This window comes from Colias eurytheme, chromosome 20 (assembly GCF_061535395.1).
Source record: "Colias eurytheme isolate Ceu_HAF_F1 chromosome 20, ilColEury1 Martin Lab GWU primary, whole genome shotgun sequence".
NCBI classification, from domain to species: domain Eukaryota; kingdom Metazoa; phylum Arthropoda; class Insecta; order Lepidoptera; family Pieridae; genus Colias; species Colias eurytheme.
The window spans coordinates 5,290,280-5,309,754 of NC_142999.1; the positions used below are offsets into that span (position 1 = coordinate 5,290,280).

At 35.4% G+C, this 19,475-nt stretch overlaps 6 protein-coding genes across 6 annotated transcripts; 3 read left to right on the forward strand and 3 right to left on the reverse strand.

Moving 5' to 3' along the window:
* Positions 1-2,606: 2,606 nt before the first annotated feature.
* LOC149899645 (cuticle protein-like) lies at positions 2,607-3,731 on the forward strand. Its single transcript, XM_090113994.1, has 2 exons — positions 2,607-2,649; positions 3,093-3,731. The coding sequence occupies exons 1-2, from the start codon at positions 2,638-2,640 to the stop codon at positions 3,654-3,656; spliced, it is 576 nt and encodes a 191-aa protein (XP_089970120.1). The 5' UTR covers positions 2,607-2,637; the 3' UTR covers positions 3,657-3,731.
* Positions 3,732-5,284: 1,553 nt separating this feature from the next.
* Positions 5,285-6,622, forward strand: LOC149899646 (larval cuticle protein A3A-like). The gene is made up of 2 exons (XM_090113614.1): positions 5,285-5,322; positions 6,035-6,622. Exons 1-2 carry the CDS (start codon positions 5,311-5,313, stop codon positions 6,581-6,583), a joined length of 561 nt encoding a protein of 186 aa, XP_089969740.1. The 5' UTR covers positions 5,285-5,310; the 3' UTR covers positions 6,584-6,622.
* Positions 6,623-7,016: 394 nt separating this feature from the next.
* LOC149899647 (outer dynein arm-docking complex subunit 4-like) lies at positions 7,017-8,798 on the forward strand. The gene has a single exon (XM_090113613.1). The coding sequence runs from the start codon at positions 7,017-7,019 to the stop codon at positions 8,796-8,798; it is 1,782 nt and encodes a 593-aa protein (XP_089969739.1).
* A 62-nt stretch (positions 8,799-8,860) lies between these two features.
* Positions 8,861-9,696, reverse strand: LOC149899648 (larval cuticle protein A2B-like). The gene is made up of 2 exons (XM_090113459.1): positions 9,612-9,696; positions 8,861-9,420 (listed from the first exon to the last, which is right to left on the reverse strand). The coding sequence occupies exons 1-2, from the start codon at positions 9,621-9,623 to the stop codon at positions 8,929-8,931; spliced, it is 504 nt and encodes a 167-aa protein (XP_089969585.1). The 5' UTR covers positions 9,624-9,696; the 3' UTR covers positions 8,861-8,928.
* Positions 9,697-10,966: 1,270 nt separating this feature from the next.
* Positions 10,967-12,981, reverse strand: LOC149899649 (pupal cuticle protein Edg-84A-like). Its single transcript, XM_090113458.1, has 2 exons — positions 12,896-12,981; positions 10,967-11,643 (listed from the first exon to the last, which is right to left on the reverse strand). Exons 1-2 carry the CDS (start codon positions 12,905-12,907, stop codon positions 11,071-11,073), a joined length of 585 nt encoding a protein of 194 aa, XP_089969584.1. The 5' UTR covers positions 12,908-12,981; the 3' UTR covers positions 10,967-11,070.
* Positions 12,982-18,042: 5,061 nt separating this feature from the next.
* On the reverse strand, positions 18,043-19,206 carry LOC149899650 (uncharacterized). Its single transcript, XM_090113457.1, has 2 exons — positions 19,141-19,206; positions 18,043-18,925 (listed from the first exon to the last, which is right to left on the reverse strand). Exons 1-2 carry the CDS (start codon positions 19,150-19,152, stop codon positions 18,074-18,076), a joined length of 864 nt encoding a protein of 287 aa, XP_089969583.1. The 5' UTR covers positions 19,153-19,206; the 3' UTR covers positions 18,043-18,073.
* Positions 19,207-19,475: the final 269 nt, after the last annotated feature.

Sequence of the window (19,475 nt, forward strand, 5' to 3'; positions counted from 1 at the left end):
GCCGTTATGTTTTCGCCTTCGCTTTTTCATAATTTTTTGGCACAAATTTATTGAGTTTTTCTTTCATAAAATTCTCCTGACTATAACACATCATAATAAAAATTATCGAAATCAGTCGAGCCGTTCACGCTTGATGCCTTGACCAAGTGTAATAGCCAATAGGGATTCATTTTAAATCTATACTAATATTATAAAGCTGAAGAGTTTGTTTGAACGCGCTAATCTCGGGAACTACTGGTCCGATTTGAAAAATTCTTTCAGTGTTAGATAGCCCATTTATCGAGGAAGGTTATAGAATATATATCATCACGCTAAGACCAACAGGGGTGGAGCCACGGGGGTGAAACCGCGCGGAGCAGCTAGTTTTCATATATAGAGAAAAGAGATAAAAGGACTTGGAAGAAGAAAGTAAAAATCTAATGACCACCAATTGCCAGCCTGTAACCCAGAGGAATATGATTCGATGTGACTATTTGTACGGGTACTGTACGAATAAATTATATTTATTCCTACATTTATTCAATTTTTTTAAATTAAGAATGAACTGGATGATTAGCTTGTCATTGTCATTCTGGATGATTAGACTTGATAAAATAAAATTATTCGTACCTACGACTTCTGTACGAATAATAATACATACATTGTTTGTCCAGTACCTGTATTAATTACAGTAGCACCTCGTTAAGTCGAACCTCGATAAGTCAAAAACCTCCAAATCTCGAAAAAATGTCTTGTTCCCTTCCCTTCAAACCCGAAAACCTCTATTACTTGAAATTTTGTCCCTCTGTTAGTCGAAATAATCACCGAGTCCCTCCAAGCCATTTTGGTACATATTTTCACTCTATAACTCGAAAAATCAAATTTGACCTCTGTATCTCGAACATAGCAACGTTTTATTTTACAACCTTTATAACTTGATGATTTGGAATTTATTACCTCTATTGTTCGAACAAAAATAAGTTACCGACTTAAAGAACTTGCCGACAGTGCAAGTACACTACTGTTTCTTAGAAAACATTTTAGGAGTATACGATAATTAATTTATGACTCACGAAACACGTGTTTGTATCTGATGACGAAATTATCGATTCAGTAGCTCAGAAAACCGATACTAATGAAGTGTACTAATGAAAATTAAGATGACATAGAAGACGTGAATAGTACATGCGCTCCATGGGTTTCCATCAAAGAGGCAAGAACCGCATTGAATACCTTACGAAATTTTATAAAGCAAACCAGTATCTTTCAAAAAGAAGAATTTTCTGCTCTTTATAGATTATAAAATGCTAGAGAACAACCAAATTATCTAAAGCAAAAAAAATACTGACTTTTTTAATGCCATATTTTTTATTTTAAAATGATTTGAAATAATGTTGATTTATAATAAATAAAAACATGTTTGTGACCTCTGCAAGTTGAATTTTAATTTATTTTACCTCTCTAACCCAAAATTTATAAGAATAAACCTCAAACTCTATATGTCGAATCAAAATCCGCCTAAGTCGAAATCCTCCATAAGTTGAAAACTCTATAACTCGAATTTTTTGGCGTCTCCCTTGATATTCGACTTATAGAGGTGCTACTGTATTATAAATTGTTCGTACAGTACCCGTATTAATAGACTCAGCCAATATGATTTGTCAGATAATATTATTTTCATAGGGCATTTTTCGAAATATTTTTTTGAGATTATACTTATAAAAATGCATATGTGACAAATATTTATATATGAAAAATAATTAATTAAGTGCATAATCAGTATTTTCATATTACGGGCGGTTGGTAGAGAAAGCTAACTTTTTGATTGTATAATTATAAAGAGTTAAGACCTATTCAGTATTAATTCATAAAATAGTTTAGATTAAAATAGATATCTCCAATTTAAAAAAAAAGTTTAGATTATATGTACTAGAAAATAATAATATATTATTTAATATTTTCTTTCAATGCTCTACTATTATAATATTAAGTATACTCTCACTTATCTACAAATAATATCATGCTACCAATTTTAAACCTCGTGAAAATATGGACACTCTTAGGAAAAATACCTTTTATATTCGTATAAAGCTTTTTTATGATTACCCGCCTGTCCACACTTTGCAATGAAACATATTTTAAACAAAAAAATTTAAACAAACATGTATTTAAACTACCTATAGTTGTAATATATAAATTAAGCTTTAGCAATACACATTTATATTCTTACTGTATAACCTATAATTATTTAGATAAACGCATAACTTTTCTTTTGTCGATATTTTATAGAAAAAAAAAAATAATTTCGCGATTTTATATATTTACGATTTGACGAGATTCAAAATTTATGAAAATAAATGCAGTACGACATAATATGTTCTTAGATTTAATTAGTTATCCATAAAAAAGCAATTTCCGTCTTTTTAATTTTTATTGCCCGATTCTTTGATAAATGTACAGAGCCTGGCATTTACACCGTGTAGTCCTTGTACCATATCAACTGAAATACAACTGTATTGATCGGAATGTGTCATCAAGCCGCGCGTGTAAAGCCTCCATACTTTATTGTCAGCCTACGGCGTTTTGGGCCACCATATAAAATGTATGCAAGCTTTCTTAAGCATCATATCATATTGAAGCTTACAACAGTAAACTACAATGGCTTTTAAGGTTGGTTAATAAAAGTCACGTACAAATGTTGAATTAGAAAACGAACTAAAATCATAGTGTGTTAAATTCCTCAAGTGATTGATACCGAAATGATTTTTTTAACAAGTACTAAATAAATGAAATGTATAAATTTCGTTAAAGAAGAAACTAATGTGTTTTCAATAATGTTAATGTGGATTATTTAAAATGTCGGAAACATTTAAGCTACATTAATTGAGACAGCTTTTCAAGTTTAGCATTCCACTGTGACACATTGACTGAATTTCGAATTATAATTTCTCTCCAATAAAATTTTGGGAAAATTATGAATATACTTGAATATATTGATTACTTACTTGTATTTTATAGATTTTAATCGTTGAACGTAAAAAAATAAAATTTATTAAATAATATTTAATATTTATAAATAATATTTAATACTGACTGTATGTTTATGTTTACAGTTCGTTATCCTCGCCTGCTTGGTAGCGGTCGCTAGCGCTGGACTGATCTCTCACGCTCCAGTTGCATACCACGCTGCTCCAGTTTACGCTTCAGCACCAGTCGCCAAGGTTGCCTATTCCTCACCAGTAGCTTATGCTGCCCCAGTAGCGAAAGTTGAAGAATACGACGCGCACCCGCAATACAGCTACGCATATGACGTCCACGACAGCCTCACAGGAGATTCCAAGAGCCAACACGAGAGCCGCGACGGTGACGTCGTACACGGTTCTTACTCCCTGGTAGATTCTGATGGCACAAAGCGCACTGTGGACTATACAGCTGATCCCGTGAACGGTTTCAACGCGGTCGTGCACAAGGAAGCTCTCGGTGTAAAAGTAGCGCCCGTGGTTGCGAAAGCGGTGGCCCCCGTTGTTCACGCTGCCCCCGTGAATTATCACGCTACTCCCCTGAATTATCACGCTACTCCCGTGAACTATCACGCTACTCCCGTGAACTTTCACGCTAATCCCGTGAACTATCACGCTGCACCCATTGCCTACTCCGGCAACCTATACCACCACTAATTAAATTAGCATAAACTGTATATATGTACTTAAATGTAAATAAATTATTTTTACGATTAAATGTATTTGAATTTATGTTATAAGACTATTTTTTCCATGCTGCATAAGTGTTTTTTTTACAAATAATGTAATATGCCTAAGTAACAGATAGGTAGGACATAATTTTTGGGCAAACACAAATTTTGTTATTAGTGCTTCTATAAATCATGAAATAAATGCGACACAATCAAACAGATAGATGCGCTATAGAGTACAAAATAGAAATATACAGTACGTTACGTTGATACGGTACGTTTAAATTTTATGATATTATGTAATTATAATTCAACTAGCCGTGAATTATAGCTTATAGGTAGCTGTCCGGGGCCTGATATTTGGTCAATCAACAAATTACACAACCAATTATATAATTAGCACCTTATAATGCCTGAGATAAGCTCGTTCGAAAACAAACATACATACTCTTCCAATTTGTTTTATTAGCTTAGATAGTCCAAAGTTTTTTCGACTTTACATTAATATAAGAGAGCTTATTAATATCTGTAATTTCTATCGAACTATGTAAATCACCTTAATTTGCCGTTCAATTAATTAACTAATCTTCTTTTTAAGTAGTGCCAGTTTTATAACCGAAAAAACAGACAGAAAGCAAAAAAAGTTAGGAAAACAGACAAAAAGTTCAATAGAATATTTTGTAAGTTTCTTCCAGAGAGTGAATTTAATAAAGCAAATTAATGATTTGATCTTAACGAAAAAATTACAAGTATAGGGTACATAATATAGAATATATGTACCTAGATGCAACAATTCTATACACTTTATAAATTATTATATCTAATAAAATATGTTTATTTGTTTATTTAATAATATGTAGTTAAATCTCTCGATTTTAGGTTATGTTGTAGATAATTTAGAAACATTTTATATTGTACCCTACTATTTTACTATTTATGTACTCGTATTTTTGATTGATCAAAATTCAAACGTATCAATTTAATTAATAAGATTTGAACTTTTTATCGAGTAGATCGAAATCTTTACAAACTCTTGCTAGCACTGATTTATATATTTTGGTTAACTGTAAGTTATGGAATTGATGTAAATGTATAGGTACTACGTCTTCGACCCGTCCGATTAGGGCCCTTCTGGGCTTCTGGCCTCCTCCACTCAAGCGACAGCTCAAGCCGAGGTTCGAGATCCCCGTCAAGGGGGGACGCCCTTGTGCATGTCGCTACCAGGGTGAACCTTCAGTTCACCCCCGCGTCCGCGTTAAAATGTAGAAGCCCTTCTGGCTAACATTGAGAGACACCACACAAAAAAAAATACGTCTTCGATTCAATTACCTAGAAAATACAATTATTCGTTAATGTTAATACTTAATTGTAATTGCCTACAAACAGTAAACCTGCTGCTTTCACTGATGCATCTCAACGTTCAGTTTCATAATGTTGGCCGAAAGTCAAAAACGTTCGAATTTTCTGCCATTGACAAATTGCAGCTCATTTTCAATTGCGAGCACATCCAAAGTGATGTCCGTACAATACTAAACGCGAACTTGGCCCAGTGTCACAACCATCTGCCCCTATATATACCTCGATGCTCCTGACACCAGCATAGTCACACTTGGCTTCATAACCAACTCATCCTAACAACAATGGCCTTTAAGGTAAACATTTTTCGATTTTCACAAATTTAAAACAATTGTAAACTTAATTTTTTGTTAATTTTTAGTCATTACCTAGCTATTGCATCATTAATTTTTCAGATGGTGATATTTGTGATTTTTGTCAAATATTTTACTGAGTGTGAAACATATTAGAAGGGTATCAAGACTACTGTCTCATACTTAAAATTTAACTAATAATCATTTTAATTTTAATCGTGATTTTAAACACTCTCTATCTTTAATTATAACTGTTTCACTATAAATCAAATACTTACAATGTATTTGTTTAATTAAACTTGAAACGTGATTAATAACTGTAACTAATGCTACATAGAATATTTTTAAACGCCTATGTAATTTAAATTCTGAGGAGGACGTAAACGCGTCCTTGACTAACGGTCCTCTAAGCTAGTTAGTAATTTCTCTGCGCAAGCATTGCGCAATTGCACTAGTCTCGCCCTCGCAAATCCGTGTCACTATTTCAAGTACGACTGTGACGTACATAAATGTAACATATTCAAAGAGTAATGTGATATAATTACTCTATTTGTTTTAAAATCTGTGAGAGAGTGTAATATGAACAGCTTTTTGAATGTTTAGTACAATGTGTTAAAATCTTTTATCATGAATCAATTTACATAATTATTGAATTTGATTATAAGTGAAGTAAAAATTAGTGATTTAAATTAATGCTTGTTTTTCTTATTTACAGTTCGTTGTCTTCTCCTGCATCGTGGCTATCGCCCGTGCCAGCGTATACGTAGGAGCTCCAGCCGCTCCAGTAATCGCAGCACCTGCAGTAGCAGCTAGATTGGAAGAATTCGATTCTCTCCCACAATACAGATTTGGGTACAACGTAGCTGATTCCCTGACTGGCGACTACAAGAGCCAGCAGGAACAACGCGACGGTGATCTCGTACAAGGATCGTACTCGCTCGTCGACCCAGATGGCACACGCCGCACTGTTGATTATTCCGCTGATTCAGTCAATGGATTCAACGCGGTAGTGCGCAAGGAGCCATTGGTGGCTGCAGCGCCCGCAGTCGTCGCTGAACCAGCTGTGGTCCCCGCTCGTCTTGCTGCTGCCCCCGTTGCCGCCGCTCCCCTAGTAGCCGCCCCCGTTGCAAGATACACGGCCGCTTACACCGCCCCAGCAGCGTATGCACCCATTGCATACAATTCACCCTTTGCGAGATTAGCGGCCTACCCAGCACCTTACGCTCCAGTCGCCAGGCTGGCTGCTCCTGTTGTTGCTGCTTAAACTACTTGGACTGATCTTGACTATGGCCATTAAACTTTTTTATTTGACAATAATTTATTTTATTTAAGTACACGTAAAGTTTGAGACGATGTAATAAAAGTTTCACTTTAATAAAAAAGTTCGGCAATTTAGGTAGAAAACATCGCAAACATTCTGTTTTTCGACTCTTTGCTATAACTTCTAAAAATACAATAGAGTTTCTACTTGGTTTCTACAGATATAATCTGTGGATATAATTTAATTCTATATGAATTCTATTCATTATTCTAAAAATAAAAAGATACTATGTCAATTTCGTAGTGTCATTAAATTTTAAGACGGGTTTTACTAACAAACCATGAATAAATTGGAACATGATTCTTGCGATAAGCATGAAGTATTATTTTTTGTAAACTATTTTTAATTATAAACACACTTTATTACTAAAGTTAATATGGAGGAAAAACAATTATATGGTGCTTTGACGGTGTACCGGGAACGTGGTGCTTATTTGCGGCGTTTAGAGCAATTCGAAAAAGCGAAAGCATCTTATGATGAAGCTTATAAGAATGCTCCGGATGATGTGCGAATGCTCACTGGAAGAAGTCAAGTATGTGCAGACGCCGTACAGCCGGTTCAGGCTTATGCTGATGCGGAACTTGCCTTGAAACTAGAGCCGCATAATATGAATGCCCGTAATATGCAAGCTCGCGCTATGTACACTATGTCTGATTTCGAGAGATCAGTCGTTATGAATTATCGTGGAGCACGAGTACGACGTCAACCTCCTTATTTTATGGAAGGAATAAATCAAGGAGTAGAAACGATTCAGGATTGTATCGGTGTCAACGCTGGCAATGTTATGGTAGATTTCTTACCCCTAATAAAACAACAAGAAGCTGCACACCCCGCTGGCGAAGAGGAAAAAAAACCATTACATGTTTCTCGAATTCCCAAACCTGAGCGCAAAAAAAAGCTGACACAAATGCAAGCTAGAAAACATTTGACACTAGCTCGCGTTCTTGCCATGAAGTACCTTGGTCCAATGGCTTACGATAAATTCTTTCTTCAGCATTTGACAGAAGATCCTAGACTGCAATCTGCCAATGCAGGTGGAAGTAAAGAATTAAAAGGATTAGTTAAAGAGGCACTTAGATCATTAACTGAGAGGCAAGATATGCTACGTGCGCAACGACCATATTATACGATTAAATTAGCAGAGAAAGCAGAATCTAAGCATCAAAACAAATATAAAGATGCAGTACTGGTCAAGGAGCGTGAGATTGGAGCTCGAACATCTGAAAGGCTTCTTAAACAAATTGAAAAAAGTTTACGTGAAAATCGTATTATGGATTTAATAGCGCAAGCTGAACGTATGCAATTGTTTCTGGATAATAAAACTCCTCGCACTCTACCGGATAAAGACATTTATACAGATCGATTGTACAGAGCAGTCGGTGAAGGATATTTGGCTCAACATCGTCTTTCCTATACTCTTAGTGAACGTGGTAATAGACGCCGAATTGCTTTCCTTATGGGTCTACCAGTAGGAAGACCGACCTCCTTTGACTCTGTGATGGCTAATTATCCTTACAAGTTCATTGATATCAAACAAGCCACAGAAAAAGTAGTTGCTACACTTGAAATGTGTGAAAATTCTACAATGAAATGTTGGTTAATGTATGAATTAGCACGTTTACTTTGCACACAAAAGAATTATGCCTTAGCCAAATTTTACGCTAAGCGCTGTCAGCGTGAAGCTCAAGAAATTGGAAATGTAACTTGGTGGTTGAATGGGCTTTTTGTTTTAATGAGTGGGGACATGCAACAAGGCAATGCTAATGAAGTTCGAATACAGGTTGAAGAAGCTTATGAATACTCTAAAAAGTTAAATGACCCAGAAAGAGTGCAAGCATTTTTGAGTAAATGTGCAGAAATGGCCGCTGAGACCGTATCAGCTGATGAAAGGAAAGCGATAATTCAGCGTGAGAAACAGATCTTAGGGGTTATGGACGAGGTACAACGTGTGGATACTAGCGTTTTATTCAAACGGATGTCTACAGTACCAGCTGGCCGTCGATTCTCTGTATTACCTAGAAAGCCAGAAGCAGGAGAATCACGTGCTGAGCGTCGACGTCGTCGACAAAGAGGACTATCTGTTATTCCTGGTCCTGAGCGCGCTTTACCAGCCCCACCAAAGTCAGACACTCTTGGTTTCCAGGTTTTTGATATTTAAGTATTTATACTTAACACTTTTATAACACAGTTACTTATATTTATATGAAATAAACTACAATATATTTTGAATAAATAATTATTTTATTTCGTAATTTACATTATGGCGAGAGTTAGGTATTAAAAATAATTTAATGGTGGTATAGAGGGGCAGAGTATGCTACAGGTGCCGCGTGTACTACGGGAGCAGAAGCGTATGCCACTGGAGCGGCGTACGAAACTGGAGCAGCGATTTTAGCGACAACTGGAGCGACAGCTTTCACGGCGAGAGGTTCTCTGTGTACGACAGCGTTGAAACCATTGTGGGGGTCAGCGGTATATTCAACGGTACGCTTGGTGCCATCGGGGTCGACAACGGAGTAAGAGCCTTGAACAACATCGCCGTCGCGAGTTTCGTGTTGTGTTTTAGAGTCACCAGTGTGTCCGTCTTGAACGTCGTAGGAGAAGCTGTAACGGGGATGTGCGTCATATTCTTCGACGGCAACCTTTGCAACGGGAGCAGCATAGGCGACTGGAGCGTGGAGACCATGGGCGGAGTAGGCCAGAGGAGCTGAGTAGGCTAAGGGAGCAGCTGGAAATAGACCAGCGCTAGCCGCAGCTACCAAACAGCTGAATACTACGAACTGTAACAAAAATATGAGTTTTATTATATTTTTTTTTCTTTTTTAATACTAAAAATTTTTACTCTATTTTCGTTTTTTTACAATGACGTTTATGAAGATCATATAAACTAATTTATTTATAGAATTATTGGATAATATGTTTCGAATTCTTATCAAAAATGCTGTTCAATAAGTAATTTTTGTAGAAATACCTTGAATGCCATTTTGGTTTCGATTTGATAGAATACAGAATCGTACTGATATGTAGAATCGGCGAAGGCTTTTTATATTCGCTTTACCACACGTTATCACACTTCGCTCATATGTAATTGATCCCTGCGCCTACCGAGCTTATACTTTCGCTTTCATTTGTTCGTTATGACAAGGTCGCGGTCTTAGCCGGAATGTGGCCATCGAAAACGTTGTTATCATAAAGGTCGCTATAAAGCCTTTTTCAGTTATCATGTATGTGTCTGAATAAATACTCGTAAATGTTACAAAAATTGGTCTCGATTTGGTAAGATGGCTATCATGGCATTTATATTAAATTATAGCCAAAGGTGCTCCTTGAGTTAAATTTTAACTGCAATTTGCAACTAATTCAAAAATATATTTTATATATGTTAACGGAAATGTATGTAATCCGTCATTGTATACAATTCCTAGAAAATGTATGTAATTCCTAAAATCGCACGGAAATGTGTGAATTAAATTATTTTATACTTACACATTACACATTTCCTAGGAATTCTATAAATTTCCTAAATAGCAATGGGAAATGTAGTTTATTTTAGAAATGTTAATTAGTAAGATAATATGAACATATTATTATTATTTTCCGGTATGACTGTTACCCGATTGTCTCAATAAGTGCTAAGTACAATTAAAAAAAAATAACAACGTGTTTTATCACAGAAAGCTTTATACATTTCCTAATTCGATATTGGAATTATATACAATTCCGAGAAAAATTATACATTTCCTAGGATATTAAATAGTTTTTTAAACAATATTTTATAAATTTCCTAAATGGTATCGGAATTGTACACATTTCCTAGGATTTGTATACAATTGTTTGATTTCATAGATTTCCGGTAACATGTACTTTTCATAAATTTGCTAAAGAATGTTTATTTTTTGTATTCCTTGTTATCAAAACAAAACATAAAAATGAAAAGAAAATTTCACCCTGGGCGTTTGACCGCAGCAACTTTTACAAGTACCTATATACCTAAGTGTAATATACTGTAATATGTACCTATATGTATATTATATGTAATAGTTTGTTTACTGCGTCTGGTTTCTTTAAAGTTATAAATAGTTGAAAAAAAGTACTTATAAGAAGTCACTTCGAAAGCTACTAGAGCTCAAGTGTAAGACTTCATTTATAAATGGACTATCTAACACTGAATTAATTTTTCAAATCGGACATGTAGTTCCTGAGATTATCTTGTTCAAGAAAACAAACAAACAAACTATTCAGCTTTATAATATTAGTAGGTATAGATTCTCACAATTGTTTTCCATTAATGACGTATACATAGAGATTGAAATAAAAATAAATAAATTTGTTTCAATTCTTTTTAATAACATAAATAACATTTAAGTAGAAAAATCCTTAATCATAATAGGTATATACAAGCAGTCAACAAGAAAATTGTAATAATTCATCTACCAGTAAGGACTGGCTATTCTGGGGGCGTATAGAGGTGCGGGGGCGGGCGCGAAGAGAGGCGCCCTCACGACTGGAGCTGGAGCGTAATGCGCGGGTGCGTAATGCGCTGGGGCATAATGCGCTGGGGCATAGTGTGCTGTGGCATAATGAGCTGGGGCAACTACTGGCGCACGGGCAACTAGTGGAGCAGGGGCAGGAGCAAACAATGGAGCGTGTGCTACTGGTGCAGGCGCTAGTACAGGCGCTGGGGCTACAACAGGCGCAGGAGCTACAACCTTAGCGGCAACAGCAGCCACTAGAGGCTCACGGCGAACAACAGCGTTGAATCCGTTCAACGGATCAGCAGCGTAGTCCACAATCCTCCTGGTACCGTCTGGGTCGACGACGGAATATGAGCCAGTTACGAGATCTCCGTTCCTGTGTTCCTGGTGTCCTTTGTAATCCCCAGTTAAGGAATCTTGGACGTCGTAGCCGAAGGAGTATTGAGGTAAGGGGTCGACGCGTGCTACTGGAACTGGTCCTACTACGCTAGCGGTGGCAACGCCCACCAGGCAGATGAATACTACAATCTGTAAGAAAAAATGTTATTAAAATATTGTTGTATGAAGATTTCGTTTGCATAAATTGGTGTTAATTTTTTTCTAAAAACTTTTGCGACATTGAAATGGAGTGAGGATTCATTTAAAGGAATGGCCAACAAACGAAAACAAATAAAATTACGACATGATGCACAATAGATAACATAGATCCATTACACAATAACAACAACGATTGGATCGAATTGGTCACTCCATTGATATGCGCCGAACGTGCGCGAACTGAATACTGCACGCGCTACTTGCGCCATGTTCCTGCTTCAAAAGAAAGGATCACTTTTCGTAATAGTGTCGTGAATATTAAACGTATCAATAAATAAATGTACCACCTAAATTATTATTAATGTTATTATAATTTCATATCAGTATGCTATTCGAATGACTGAAATTTCTAATCGTCAATCGTCATATACATACAATGCAAAAAATTGCAACTACATATTTAAATATCTATAACTTCTATAATTAATAAGTAAATTGTAATGTAAATAATATAAAATCGTTTAAATTTACTTCAGAATACGAAAGAGTTTTATATGTGCAAGAAAGTGTGCATTAATCATTATTTAGCTTTATATTACCTATTTTTTTTAACTTTAGACAATCTCGGCACAATAAAAACATTTTTATTGCACATTTAGCCCCTTTCTTCTACATAAAAATAAAAATAAATACAATCATATTTGTATAAGAGATTTTTCCTACTCTATCACAGTCATTAGATCCAACAAATAGAAGCATCTAGAAAGAGGGTGGTGTCGCAAATTAAGCCGATATGGAAATGTTAGTCAATCGAGCATGTCACGACGAGGTGATGCTATCACCGCGTACCGGTACCGATTGCATGATAATAACAAATGCTTCTGATCTACTATGACATTGTATACTTCTGGTGGATCATAAATCGTATTAAATAAATGTTCGAATTAAATCTTAAGAGCTTTTGTCGTTATTGTAAGCTCAATGTAGATTGTAGATGCAAATTAAAAATGTTAAGTAGGTTAATATCAAAATCAATATTAATTTATTTTTGACAGTATGCAAAGCACTAATGGGCAGTTACTTGAAGGCAGTGATAAAAATTATTTTTATAAATCTATATAAGGAGAGCGAATTATAAATTGATTGTTAAAATTATGTTTTTAAAATAAGATTAACCCTTGTGACAATTAACTTTAAAGGTCAAAGAAATTGTTTGTTATTGAAAAAATTATAAATAATTTACCTTGGTGTTCATGGCTGTTTGCTTAGGGTTGGATGTGCAGTCCGAGGAAGTACTGTGAATACCCTGGGGCGAAGCCGCGTTATATATCTGACGATACGTAACTGAGGACGTGAGTACAATACTTGTGGCCCATTGAAGAAAGCGTGTTACGCGATCATTGTATTGCTGTTACGATTTTTTATATCGTTTTCAATTAGAGCAGTAAGGATTCAAATAGTTTACACATGTCTATAGTTCATTGGGATTCACTTGTATCATAGTCCGTGTGCTGGTCATTAAAGCAAATGATAAATAATTTGGAAAATCCAAAAGTGCACGCCTCATAATTTTTTTTTTAATAAATATTTATTAATTATTATTTTTGTTTATTTAATAACAATTAAACCACATCGAATCAGACCCTGAAAAATGAAAGGGTTCTATTCCTGAGCATACTCAAACGTAAGAGAAAAAAAAAAGACTCGATTAGTAAAGTATTTCGGTCGCTATCGTGTTAACAAGAAAAAGGATCCGCACATACAGACACACGGACGTCCAAGACAGAACTTTTTAAAACTGTTTTTTAACTAGTTTAAATAACAAAAATGACATCAAAACTATCATGAACGTTAAAAATAGTGTTTTTTCTTAATATGTGTGTGTATGTATTATCTTACAAGTGCAATGTATGATACATAAAGACATTTTAAGTTTGATAAATCAGATGTTTTGCGCGAAGTGACAGTAGTACCCACCTCAACGCTTCGCTTATGAGGCGTGCAATACGATGATAAATCATGTTGTATGTACATATTTGTTTTTTTAATAATTCCCGTGGGATTTCCGGGATAAAACCTATCCTATTTCCTGGGGTAAAAAGTAGCCTATGTCCTTTCTCGGGTATCAAAATATTTCTATACCAAATTTCATGCAAATTGGTTCAGTAGTTAAGACGTGATTGAGTAACAGACAGACAGACAGAGTTACTTTCGCATTTATAAAAATACCTTTAAAACATTTTTATTTATTTATGTAACATGAAAAACTAAAAAAAAGAGAAAGAATAACATACTATATACATCATACCTGTAATAAAATGAAGTTTGGGAATCTGTAATACTTTTATTATCATACTTGGTTATCGGCTATCGCATAGGTACGTTATAAACGACCAAGGAAAAATAAATATTTCAGGACAATTTTCACACACGACACGATCTGATCCCATACTAAGCTTTTCGCTTGTGTTATGGAAACCATATGGCAGATAAACATAAGTATATAAATAAATACTTATATAGTTAAAAGTTTCTTATATCTTTATTGCCCTTGTAAAAAGTAGTAGTCACTAGGCAGTTACGGTGGTTAAATTTCACCAATTTTATTCATAGCAACAGCGACTGAGTCATTTGATCGTAATGAGTATCCACTGTGGAGTCATACCACAGTCATACTGACAAAATGTTTGACGAACATGAATAGAATATTATATTGCCAAGGTTGCCTGGAAGAAATCGCTTTGTAGTGATAACAAGAATATGATAATGCCAAGGTTATCTGGAAGAAATCGCTTGATCGATAAGACGGCAAATTGAAGTAATTTTAAAAGTTATCATGTAATTTTCATATAGCTTTAAAGTTTAACTGGTGGAGGCGAGCGTTTGAAATTCGTTACGTAAATGTAAAACCATGTTAAAAAGTGTTAGGTTCTAAATTCGATATACTTGTAGAGGTATTTCTTTTTTTTAGGGTTTGTTACCGCAAAACTTTCGACGATTGAAAATGTCTAGTTTTGACAATTTTTTTGTAAATGTGGCTTAGTTTTCTGTAAAAAAAAATAATTATTATTAGACCTGTTTGAAAAGTTCCTTGTCAATTCTTAATCCTGTAAGATGTACATGTACAATTTTGGTATGAGTGAAAAAGAGAACGGAAGATATCATCACGTTTTATTTTATTTCACATTATTATCACAGATAATAATATGGTTAGGGAGCCAGGTGCAAATTTGGTTAATTATTTCCTCTCAAGAGATAATTCGTCAGACGCATGAGAGTATAGTATTATAAAGCCTCGTGAACGTCAGCTGGCGCTCGGTTGGGGGGGTGAGCGGTTGTAGCCTCCCACGCACATAGGAAAAAAAATACATTCATTCATTCATTTCCTCTCAGCTAAAAATTTGTCAAATTGTAGCTAACCCAATATCTCAACGAAAAAAAATAGTCAGCTGGTTACAACATGGTGTATTATACGTCAGCTGGTGTCTCGAACACGAAAGTTAAATTTAAAGAAAAATTTATTGTCCGTTATTTCCTCTCAAACAAAAATTTACCTGATGATAGCTTATATGTAACTGTGGATAAATATATATGTCAGCTGGCTGTATCTTGGTGGAAAAACCGTCAGCTGATACGGGAGGCTACAACCGCTCTTCCCCCCAACCGAGCTCCAGCTGACGTTCACGAGGCTTCATAATACTATACTTTGATGCATTTTACTAATTACCGCTTGAGAGGAACTTGGTCATAAAATCTGCTGCTGGCTCCCGGACCAATATAATACTAGCTTGAAAATGGTTCATTTATACAGCAAAACAATTTGGTTATTAATTTTTAGTAAATAAATAGATAATAATTATTAATAATTTTTTAGAGCATTCAAATAATAAACATATCTCTTTAGGATATGAAATATTATGGCACACGATATTATGTAGAGAAGGAATGCAAAATGTTAATTTTAAGTGAATTATTAAAAAAAATTATATACGTTATTTTTTACAAAAGGCAAATAATATGAAAGTTGTAATACGAAAAATATCAAGATTTACCTGAGGAATCGTTTCCTTTCGGAAATTCCGTTGTGAGTACGGCCACAGTGGTTCAACAGTAATCATCAGTTTATCTTAGAGCTACACTATTATAGCAATGTTCAATCTGCTTTTACTTATAAACAAAAGATTTTTAGACTTCTAAGTGTATGGTTTTTATGCTGCACTTATGCGTGATACTCATTGTTGTGTATAGGATAATATTATTACCAATCTGTGGTAGGTTGTGTGTAAGGTGGGTGTACAAATTATTTTCATGTATAACATTAATTTCTTATACGAATACTAAAAAATCTTTGCTTCATTTTAATTCAGAATAAAGGCATCCTTCACTAAATTTTTATAAAATAATATGAGTAGGTAGACCGGAAGGAAGTTAGCGCGGAAAGTTTATTTTTTTTAATTATTAATATTTCAGAAAATTGCTCCTTAAATGCTCCATCAGAATCTGTAATTGCTCCACTTCTATAATTATTAGTTTATTTATAATTAATTTTTAAAAAAATCCAAATACTGAAAACTTGATTTCCCTATAGAATGAAAAATATTCACTTTTCATAGAAAATTTTTTTGCAAAAAAATTGCTCCCGATTTGCTCTATCAATTACAAAAAAAAAATTATTTAATTTTGATAATTTTTACAATAGTTGACTGAAAATGTTTGCATAGTAAACTATAACTGCGCTGTGACGTCATCAATTATTGTCGTTGCGACGCATAAGGGCCATATTTACATGTATCAGCACTGCAGCGATATCTGTAGACCTTAATGTTTATGTTTTCTTATTTATATTATTTACTTGATTTCCGCCCGCGGCTTCGCCCGCGCAGTCAAAGAAAAACCCGCATAGATTTTCGGGATTGCGTCATTTTCTCGAGATAGCCTATGTCCTTTCTCGGGTATCAAAATATCTCCATACATCATTTCATGAAAATTGGTTCAGTAGTTTAGGCGTGATTGAGTAACAGACAGAGTTACTTTCGCATTTATAATATTAGTATGGATAGTGATTGAGTCAACAATTGAATAACAAGTGTAAGTACTATTTTATTCAATAATAATGAACAATTAATACATATTTCTACTGTCAATCATCATCAAAGTATTAAATTGGTATTAATAATTGAATTTGAATTTCTGTTTACTATAAGAAAAATTAATATGCACTTTTTATTTCAGGGTGTGAAGGGATTCAGTCAAGGAGTTTTTAATTATTGAAGAGTGGTAATTATTTAGAAGTAGGGTTCGCGAAAAAAATTGAGCCCTACTTTTATAATATAATCACTGGAAAATTTTTCACTAGAGTATAAATAATTCTTTATAATTATATAAAGAATTATTTTTGACAATAGGTTTTACATAAAAATTTTACTTATTACATAAATTAATTATTGAGTTTCATCTAGCAAAAGTTGAAAGAAACAGATATTATTATGTATTTAAAATCATTCTTATTATAGGTATGTTTATAAACATTTCCCTACCCATCCCTAAACTCGCATATTACGTTTATTCGTATTATTAAAACTTCAAGTAATTTTTAATTAATTTGTGTTTCAGTCGCTTGTTTCATCTTTCGGTGTCAAGTTGCTATCGTTTGCGGGAACTATGCGGGTTTTCCTTTGAAAACGCGGGCGAAGCCGCGGGCGGAAATCTAGTAAATGATATAAATAAGAAAACATAAACATTAAGGTCTACAGATATCGCTGCAGTGCTGATACATGTAAATATGGCCCTTATGCGTCGCAACGACAATAATTGATGACGCCACAGCGCAGTTATAGTTTACTATGCAAACATAGTTTTTCAGTCAACTATTGTAAAAATTATCAAAATTAAATAATTTTTTTTTGTAATTGATAGAGCAAATCGGGAGCAATTTTTTTGCAAAAAATTTTTTTATGAAAAGTGAATATTTTTCATTCTATAGGGAAATCAAGTTTTCAGTATTTGGATTTTTTTTTTAATTAATTATAAATAAACTAATAATTATAGAAGTGGAGCAATTACAGATTCTGATGGAGCATTTAAGGAGCAATTTTTTGAGATATTAATAATTAAAAAAAATAAACTTTCCGCGCTAACTTCCTTCCGGTAGTAGGTAGATATCATTTTATAATATAAATCATTTTTTTTAAATATATTTAGTTTAGTATGATTATAATTTATGAGTGTATATATTGTGTGGGTAAGCAAAACATTCATGTCAAGTCAAATTTCTTGAACCTTATAAAAGGTTATCGTTTCTTTGGGAAGCAGAAGTATTTGTTATTTAGATTGAAAGTACCAAATAATACCGTATAAAAACATTTATTTAACTATATACATAGCAAGTCTTTGATATTGAGCCATCCAATCATTATTAAAATTAAGGGTATCTGTAGCCAGCAGCGGCGGTCTCAACGATTTTCGCGGGAGCGGCAGCTACGGCCGGCGCTGGGGCGACAGCGAGGCGAGCTGGCGCGGCAACTGCTGAGTAGGCGGGCACGGCGTATTGGGCAGGAGCGGCAAACGCTGTGTATGCAGCGGGGTAGCTGTATGCGGCAGCGACTGGGGCGGCATATCGGGCGGAATATACAGGCGCAGCCACGGGGGCGGCGGCTACTGGGGCGGTGTACGCAGCGTAAGGAGCTGCGGCGTATCTCGCATATACGGGAGCGGCAACTGGGGCAGCGGCAACCGGAGCGGCGGCGTATCTAGCCACAACTGGAGCAGCGACTGGGGCAGCTGAATATCTAGCCGCAGCTACGGCAGCGTTGCTGTAGTACGTGGCAGGTGCGACGGCATAGCGGGCCACTGGAGCGACGACGGGAGCGGCAACCTTAGCAGCTACAACGGGTTCCGCTACAGCTACAGCCGGAGCGGCGGATATGCGGGCGGGAACCACAGCAGGCTCAGCGACAACAGCGGGTGCTGCTGCAACCAAAGGTTCCTTGCGGACCACAGCGTTGAATCCATTGACTGAATCCGCAGAGTAGTCGACCACACGACGGGTGCCGTCAGGTTCAACGAGAGAGTATGATCCTTGAACTAAGTCGCCATCGCGTTGTTCTTGTTGGCTCTTGTAGTCACCGGTGAGAGAATCGGCTACATTGTATCCAAATCGGTATTGAGGGAAGGAGTCGAACTCTTCAAGTTTTGCTGCTACCACTGGTGCGGTGTAGGCAACTGGAGCCACGCTTCCATAAGCCAGAGCCACGAGGCATGAGAAAATCACGACCTGGAAAGAAAAGTATTTTTATGCGCTGTCACAAATAAAAGAAAAGTTTATGTGCCATTACAACAATCGATTATAAAATATTATATCGACCCTAGTAATGTACAGATTTATTGTTAGAATTGCACTGATTATAATATGGAATGCTTTAAATCACACTTGTATCACTTTCACTATCACTAGAATGCACTTCACTTAAATCCAATGAAACTCCGTACCTTGAACACCATTTTGTTGGTTTGGTAGTTGTAATGTGCACAGGGATGCTAGAAGCTGTGAACTGTACCCCTTGTTTGCCACTAACGGCATTTATAGTGGCTCGTTGCTTCATCCCGAGAGCATCTCCAAATTTAAATATATTCAAGTACGCACGTACAAGTCTGGTCGATGGGACGACTGGACAATGTCACTTAAACAAAGCCGCTACTTGTGCAACTGGGCCGGGGCTATGAAACATCGCGGTCACACTCATTTTTCCTTCTATTATTTAGACTTGTTTTCAGGAGGTCTATTTACACGATGGTCTCGGTCATTATAGACACGTTAGACGGAA